The sequence below is a fragment of the Phyllostomus hastatus genome, unplaced genomic scaffold (assembly GCF_019186645.2).
Source record: "Phyllostomus hastatus isolate PE091 unplaced genomic scaffold, TTU_PhHast_1.1 phas_contig_477, whole genome shotgun sequence".
Lineage (NCBI taxonomy): Eukaryota > Metazoa > Chordata > Mammalia > Chiroptera > Phyllostomidae > Phyllostomus > Phyllostomus hastatus.
The window spans coordinates 5,019,546-5,027,056 of record NW_025333889.1 but is presented as its reverse complement, the minus strand read 5'-3'; the positions used below and the strand labels follow the sequence as shown (position 1 = coordinate 5,027,056).

Below are 7,511 nucleotides of genomic sequence, written 5' to 3'. Positions count from 1 at the left end.
ACAGCTGGTTTCTTAATTCGACAGCCAAGTGCGGTGGCGATATAGAGGACGAAGCCTACGGGTTTCCGATCGTCTGTGTGGGTTGGGTCGACACGTCACGCCACACTGGCCGAGCCCAACGCCATCTTGAGTGTGGCGGGTTGATGGTTCCCTCCTCGGGGCTCCGCGTGGTCCCCTAAATCGCGCCCCAAACTTCAAAGAGCTCCCAAGGACTAGCCCAACTGGTCTAAGGAATGATTACTGTCCCCCCTGCAGTTCATGGGCCCCTTGCAGCCCCTTAAGTGGGGTGGGAGACGGGTACACTAGAAGGCCGAGCGCTGCAAGTTCCCCGAGGCTGTCGCGACGGCAGTGACTGCCCGGGGCCGGTACTATCCAGAAGCCCGGAGTGCGAAGCCCGCGGGCTGTCCTGCTTGAGGGGAGTAGCCCGCACCCGCCCTCGAGGCCCCTCTAAGTATTAATCACTGACTGAGTGTGCTTGGCACGGAGCCTGCTCGTCGGCGGGCTTAGGGGGCGCGCGCAGGGGCTAGTGGTGGGGAAAGGGGCGCCTCCCCCAGAGACTCGGGGTCCCTGGGGCTGTGCAGAGGGGTGAACATGGTAAAGAGACGGTGCAGCCTGGATCCGGGTGTCTCGGCCTCGCGCCCTCATCTCTCGTCGTGGGGCTTACGCCCACTTGCGCTGGGGCAATTCTTTGTCGAAGGAGCGCAGGCACCGGGGGGGCAAGCAGCTTCTCGGGCACCACGAAGGGCACCGCCCGGGGCGAGCGCAGCCCAGCACCCGGCCTTCCCCTCCCCCTCGCTAGCAGCCGTCGTGCGCACAAGCCTCCACCTCCTCTTCCCTCCCCCTCCTTCCCTGGAACCGCGGGGAGGGGTAAAGGGGGAGGTGCTGGGCGAGCAGCTTTGCCGCGCTTTGGCTTATTTGCGTCAGCAGCCCCAGCAAAACAGCAGCGAGAACGCGCGCCCTGAGTTCGCGCGCGCGCGCGCGCGCCCTTCCCCCACAGCCCCGGCGCCGCTGAGACCCGGCAAACTTAGGCTGTGAATGACAGTGCGGCCGGCGACTGCGCAGCGCCTGACTCACCAAGGCACTGCCGCTTTAAGCACGCTTGCCCATTGTTCGGATTGGAGCCAATGAGCGAGCACCCGCTCCCAGACCTCAGCCAATAGCATTTGGGTAAGGGAGTCCGGGCACCGCCTACTAATCTATATTAAAGGTTCTGCCGCCGCGTGAGTTCCCCACTGGCTGCTCTGAAAAGCCATCTTTGCATTGTTCCTGTGTCTGCCTCTCAACTCGCTGCAGCCACCTCCGCCGCGCGCCTCCTCAGTCGCCGCGGACTCCGGCAGCGTTTTCGCCAGAGTCCTCGAACTCTCGCTTTTTTTTTTTTTAATCCGCTGCTTAGGATCACCGGCGTGCCCACCATGTCAGACGCGGCCGTGGATACCAGCTCCGAGATCACCACCAAGGTGAGTTGGACGCCGCCCGCCCCTTCGGGGTCTGCGAGGTGGTGTCGCCGCAGTGGTGTTTGGCGCGCGGCGCCTGGATTTCGCTGAATCCGCTGTTGGTCTCTCCCGCGGGGAACCCGGCCTAGGCTCACAAGGCAGCCCACTCTTTGTGTATGTGCGGGTGGGGGGCGGGAAGCGCCGCGGGCAAACGTGATGCCCGTCGTGGAGTGGGCCGGGCACCGTCGAAGGTAGGGGGAGGGCGGGTGCGGAGGTTTAGGGGCTCCGGGGAAGACTCCTCTTCGGCTCCGGAAACTTGTTTGTGACTCGTCTGAACTGCGGCGGGAGGAGAGGGGCCCGGCTAGGGGGTCGTCGGCCCGCGGGGCGCACGGAAATAACTTTGAAACTCCAGCGCGTTTGGAATCGGAAGTGTTGGGGGGGCGCGTATGCGGGCCGGCTGCGGGAAGTGGCCGCTCCGCGGCGAGCGCCCGCCGGCGGCGCTGCCCTTTGTTTGGCGCCGGGCTGCCCCGTTTCGCGCCTTGCAGTGGGTCCGAGGTTTATCTGCGCGGACCGCTGATAAGGTGGTGTGGGCGGCGGGCGGGCCGGCCGCGGCGTCGATTGTCTCCGTGGAGGTGTGAAGGTCTCCGTCTCCCTAGGTAGTTGGGAAGGCGGGGGTGGGCGTCCTTCCGGGGGCAGTGCGCCGGGAACAGCCGCCCTGCTTAAATAATTCACCAGCGAAGCCGGGCTTGGCTGAGGAGAAAGCCCACGCGCCAGAGGGGAGGAAACAGAAAGTGAAGGAGCGGCGCGCTGGGGCGACGATGGGCGCCCCCCGCGGCTGCCCGGGAGCGCAGTGTGCGCGGCCCCTCCGGGGGCGACGCAGGCGAACAAAAGCAGCGACCGCGGCTGGCCGGCGGTGGGGTCGTGCCGGGTGCCGGGGGTTGTCGGAGTTGTGCACTAGGGGCTTCGGTGCCGTCCTAGGTTTTGAGGTCGTGCGCATTTCTGCGCGCCGCGTCTGTCTCGCTGCCCGCCTGGGAGCATCTCCGCCCTTGGCGGGAGCGCGACACTTTAAATCGGACCTGAACCTGTTTTGTTTTTTTTTTTTTTAACCGTTCGGGCCTCGTCTGAGTCTGACGGGCACGAGTCACCTTCGCGTCTCCTTAACCCCAGTGCCCCTGGCGTCACCCCTGGCTCTCTCCCAGTGACGGTTCCCCCGGCGGACCGGAGCTTTCGACCCGGCTTTCCAGAGAGGTTCCCAACGACCCCTCTTTGGGCCCAGGAGGCGATTGGTTTGGGTGGGAAGATCGGCCCTCCCCAGTGCAGGCATACGCCTTGCTTTCCTCCGAGGTGATTTGCCGCTAAAAGCAGTAAGTTGCCGGGTGGAGCGCTTCCCCGACGGCCTCGGGCTACGCTACCGAAAAAGCCCAGCGGAATTCGGGGCGGCATCCCGCGGGACTTTGCCCGCCAAATACAGAGACGCAAGCCCGCTCTTACAGGCTTGAGGGGTGGGGGGTGTCGCGGGCTTCCGGAACCGGGAAAGACTCGTGCGCACCTCTCAGGATGTGCGTGGCCGACGCAGCCCGCGGGCTATGGGTCTCCTGGGTCAGGGGCGCACTCGGCGGCCCCGGGCCACGTGCTCTGCGCGCGCGGTGCGTGCGGAGGCCCGCGCGCAAAGCTCGCCGGGCGGGGGCTGCGCGCCTGCGCGATGCGACCTCCCCGCCCCCACCTGCTCCCTGGGGCTTCGGCCGCCAGGGGGCGGGAGCGGGCGGCGCCGGGGTCCGCGTTGGGCGGGCTGGTGCAAACCGGGCCGACAGGTGCCCGGAGGCTGTTTTCTGGATGGCGCCCGGGGCCTCTCGTTACTTGACTGTTGGCGGCAGGCCCAGCCGCGCCAGGTGGAAAAAGTTACGGGGCTTCAGGGCGCCCGCAGCGGCGCTGCCCTTTGGAATGCCGGCCCTGTGAGGTGTGCGGGAGGGAGGTGAGGCATTTCGGGTAGGGCAAGCATACCTGAGGCCGCACCTATTTGCAGGCATCGGTCTGTGGCCCCCCGGGACAGCCGTGCGATGTGGGGAGATTGGGAGGGGCTCTGGGTTTTTTCAAAGGCCGAGGCTTCTCTTTAGGTCCTAGACCGTCGTGGGTTTGGGCTGGAGCTCAGCTGCGAGGATTCCGGCTGGTGAGGTGGCCTCCCCAGTTCTGCCTCCCTCTCCCTTCCCCGGCTAGTCCGCCCACGGGAGTTCTCCCGCAGTCAGGGTCCTTCCTCCTTCACCTTATTTATGGCACATGTCTGCTGCCTTCCCAGAAGGACTTATGAGAGGCGGAGCTCCCTCCGCTGGAAACGCGTCTGACGGGTGTGTGCGTGAGTGAAGTGTTCCCGGGCTTGTCGGCCCGGTCGGACGGGTTTGGAGCTGCGGTGCCACATGGCCTTTTTCTCTAACGGCTGGGGTATCAGGCGATAACCCGACGACAGACACAGTCCGTATCTGTGGCCTTTCCTTCCACCAGTTGCACGTGTATCTCGCAGCGCTTTTAACTTACGACATTCCCTGAGCAGCACATATGTACCTGTAGTTCTGGGCCCTTCGCCAGTCCTGGGTTGCTTAAAAGACTTACTGGTTCCTCCTTCCCTTTCTGAAGGACTTAAAGGAGAAGAAGGAAGTTGTGGAGGAGGCAGAGAATGGAAGAGATGCACCTGCTAATGGCAACGCTGTGAGTGTCAACCTTGCTCATGACTCCCTAGCAGTTCTTGGCCAAGAAGTTCTCTTCCTGGGATGACTTGGGGCTTAACTTAGGCCAAGGGGCCAGGGCTCGGGAGCAGATTGGGAGGTTTGTGTGTCTCGGTCTCCTGGTGGAGCTTCGGGAGTCTGAGGCTATGGTAGAGCATCGGGCAGGGCTTGGGGCAAGGGGCGGGGGCAGGAGTGCTGCTCTGTCCTTGGTAATAACCTGGTAATGTTTTCTGTCGAGGAGAATGAGGAAAATGGGGAGCAGGAGGCTGACAATGAGGTAGATGAAGAAGAGGAAGAAGGAGGGGAGGAGGAGGAAGAGGAGGAGGAAGGTGATGGTGAGTAGCCTTGTCTGTCTCCCTTTGTGAAAGGGTATCTGCCTGGCCTCCCACACGGGCGGGGAGAGTTGGGGGCTCCCGGAGTGGGAGTCAGCAGACCACTGCAGCTGAACAGGGCTGGTCCCTGTGGAGCCAGGGTCCTCCTTGTTTCGGGCTAGCAGTGTGAAGCTGCCGCGCTCACTGCCACTGGGGTGGGGAGCGCCCACTGATCTGTGGGTCCGGCCTCTCTAGGTGTAGCTGCCTGGCCCCTGGGTCACACTCCCACCTGAAGACAAGTGTCCGCGTGGGTGACGTGGATTGCCCCAGGTGCCCTTTGCCAGGCAGCAAAGACAGATCCAGCAGCATGCCATCCGGGCAAATGTTGTTGCTGGGAGATTTCTCTGAGGAACTGCAGGCCCTGTTTTCCTGCTGCTTCCCCTCCAGGTTCTGGCTGCCGCTGGGTGGGAGGGTGCCAGGACCCTTCCTGGCTGGCTGAGGATAGCAGGGTGGTTAACCTGGGGTCTGATTCTCCAGGTGAGGAGGAGGATGGAGATGAAGACGAGGAGGCTGAGGCAGCTACGGGCAAACGGGCAGCTGAAGATGACGAGGTGGGTTCTGGCTGGAGGGGCAGAGAGGGGCTGGGGTCTGAGTGAGGCACTGAGGCTGGACGGGCTGACAGGGACTACATTTTGGGTGCTGGGTATTTGAGTTGCCGAACCCCCGCCCCCCCCCCCCCCCAAGCTGCCAGGACCGCGAGCTGGGGCTGAGGCCGTTGGCGGGCGAGCCCAGTGGGTTGGAGGAGCCTGACAGTGTCTTTCCTGCCTAGGATGACGATGTTGACACCAAGAAGCAGAAGACCGATGAGGATGACTAGACAGCAAAAAAGGAAAAGTTAAACTTAAAAAAGGCCGTCGTGACCTATTCACCCTCCACTTCCCGTCTCAGAATCTAAACGTGGTCACCTTCGAGTAGAGAGTCCCGCCCGCCCACCGCAGGCAGCGCCACCCGCAGACGACATGCGCTCTCCACACCCAACCAAAACCACAACGTGAATTTGCAACAGGGGAGGAAAAAACCAAAACTTCCAAGGCCCTGCTTTTTTTCTTAAAAGTACTTTAAAAAGGAAAATTTGTTTGTATTTTTTATTTACATTTTATATTTTTGTACATATTGTTAGGGGTCAGCCATTTTTATTGATCTCGGGATGACCAAACCAGCCTTTGGAGCGTTCTCTGTCCTACTTCCGACTTTACTTGTGGTGTGACCATGTTCATTATAATCTCAAAGGAGAAAAAAAACCTTGTAAAAAAAGCAAAAACAACAACAAAAAAACAATCTTATTCCGAGCATTCCAGTAACTTTTTGTGTATGTACTTAGCTGTACTATAAGTAGTTGGTTTGTATGAGATGGTTAAAAAGGCCAAAGATAAAAGGTTGCTTTTTTCCTTTTTTTGTCTATGAAGTTGCTGTTTATTTTTTTTGGCCTGTTTGATGTATGTGTGAAACAATGTTGTCCAACAATAAACCGGAATTTTATTTTGCTGAGTTGTTCTAACAAAGCTGTCTCAAGCCTGTTTTTTTTCTATTTTGGTTTCTTGAAACTTGGGGAGAAGAGGGCAGTGAGATAGGGGATGGTTGAACTCAGCCCCAGCTCCTTCCTGGGCAGGGACTGGGTTGAAGACACCAGTTTGGGAGCAGATGGGTGTGCCCTTTGGGCAGCAGGATCCAGGCGAGGGGCCAGCTGGGGAGCCGCATGCCAGGTTGGTCTCCTGTTGTACCAAGAGCCTTTTCCTTGGGATCACATCATTGAGTGCCAGGTGAACCTTGGGTGCCCTGGAAGGCGTCTACAGCCTCTGGCACTGGAGGAACAAGTCGGGTGTGTGGCTCCGCTCTCCGAATGCGGCCTCCCAACGGGCCAGTGGGCCTTCCCCGCGCAGACCTCCCAGGATTAGCTCTCTAAGGAAGAGCTGATGGAGTAGCGCCCCCTGGTGGTGGTACGAGGCACTGTCCCTTAGGAGTTACTTTCCAGGGCAATGATGCAGCCTTGCCCTCATTCTCTAAGCTCTGACCTGCTGGAGAAACAAGTACCTGGGTTATACCTGGCAGCCCCCTGCCCCTTGAGTGCAGTTAGAGTAGATAGGTGGGCTGTTTTTGACTAACGAGGAAGTGGGACCTCAAGCTCCAGCCCTCCAGGAGAGGTGATGGAGCCCACTAAACTTCGTGGCCCACAGATGAGCTGTATTGGCAGAATCTCCGCTGTGATCGTTCGGAAGGGCTAACAGCCCAGCTGTGGTAGTTTGGGGGATGGCCTGGTTTCAAGGGGCAGAGTTTATAGGACTCACTGCAGGGGGGTCGACAGGTGTGGATCCTGCTTCTACCTGGTGCCACAACCTGGGTAACCCTGGGCCTCCCTTGTCCCCTGAATAGTCTTAAATCTGGTGTCACTGTTCCAGGTGAGATACATGGATGCAAGGAAAGGGGGAGTGGGAGGGGAGTCAAAACACTCAACCTGGAGCTGTGAATTTGAAGGGGGCAAAAAGCCTGCAAACTCCCACCACCCTGCCCCCCAACACTGGCCCTGTGGGGGTTCCTTTTCTCACCTCGGAGCTGACTGGGGGCCCCCCTGACGGCGGTGGCCACGCATTGCCTTACCACAAGAAAGAGCCCCTGGGACCTCAGCCCCACCTGACCGGAGACGTGGCAGGGTGTTTCATCTACACTTGCCCCCTCTGGGGTGAGGGGCAGATGTCACCAATGGGAGCCATCTATCTACAGCTCCTTAAGAACAATCTACCGTCCTGAGCCTCAGACCAGGGAATCGGACAGCAGGGGAGGGCTTCCCTGAGGAGGCCGCCTTGAGGCTGAGGCTGGAAGGGCCCCAGGGCTGAAAGGAGATGGGAAGGGCCGTGGGGAGGAGCCCGATGTGGGCAGGCCGCATGCCAGAGGGAGCAGAGGGCTCCAAGGGCGCGTGTAGGCCAAGGGGGGACTGGGGCAGGCACATCCTGTGGGCCAGTTACAGTGGTGTAGGGTCAGGGGAAGCCAGGGAG

The 7,511-nt window shown here is 60.6% G+C and overlaps 1 protein-coding gene across 2 annotated transcripts; it reads left to right on the top strand.

The window, feature by feature from the left end:
- Nucleotides 1-1,211: 1,211 nt before the first annotated feature.
- On the top strand, nucleotides 1,212-6,023 carry PTMA (prothymosin alpha). 2 transcript variants are annotated; one of them, XM_045845833.1, is made up of 5 exons: nucleotides 1,212-1,457; nucleotides 4,062-4,133; nucleotides 4,389-4,485; nucleotides 4,999-5,072; nucleotides 5,291-6,023. In XM_045845833.1, the coding sequence occupies exons 1-5, from the start codon at nucleotides 1,413-1,415 to the stop codon at nucleotides 5,336-5,338; spliced, it is 336 nt and encodes a 111-aa protein (XP_045701789.1). In that variant the 5' UTR covers nucleotides 1,212-1,412; the 3' UTR covers nucleotides 5,339-6,023. The 2 variants fall into 2 exon arrangements, with proteins under 2 accessions (XP_045701789.1, XP_045701790.1); XM_045845834.1 differs by having other exon boundaries at nucleotides 1,213-1,457; nucleotides 4,392-4,485.
- The last annotated feature ends 1,488 nt before the right edge of the window (nucleotides 6,024-7,511 follow it).

What these genes read in the sequence shown, in the direction of transcription:
- PTMA (XM_045845833.1), top strand. Translation starts at nt 1,413, where the DNA reads ATGTCAGACGCGGCCGTGGATACCAGCTCCGAGATCACCACCAAG. An exon ending in GCTCCGAGATCACCACCAAG is followed by an intron (nt 1,458 to 4,061) that starts GTGAGTTGGACG and finishes CCCTTTCTGAAG; the next exon opens with GACTTAAAGGAGAAGAAGGA. An exon ending in AGAGGAGGAGGAAGGTGATG is followed by an intron (nt 4,486 to 4,998) that starts GTGAGTAGCCTT and finishes CTGATTCTCCAG; the next exon opens with GTGAGGAGGAGGATGGAGAT.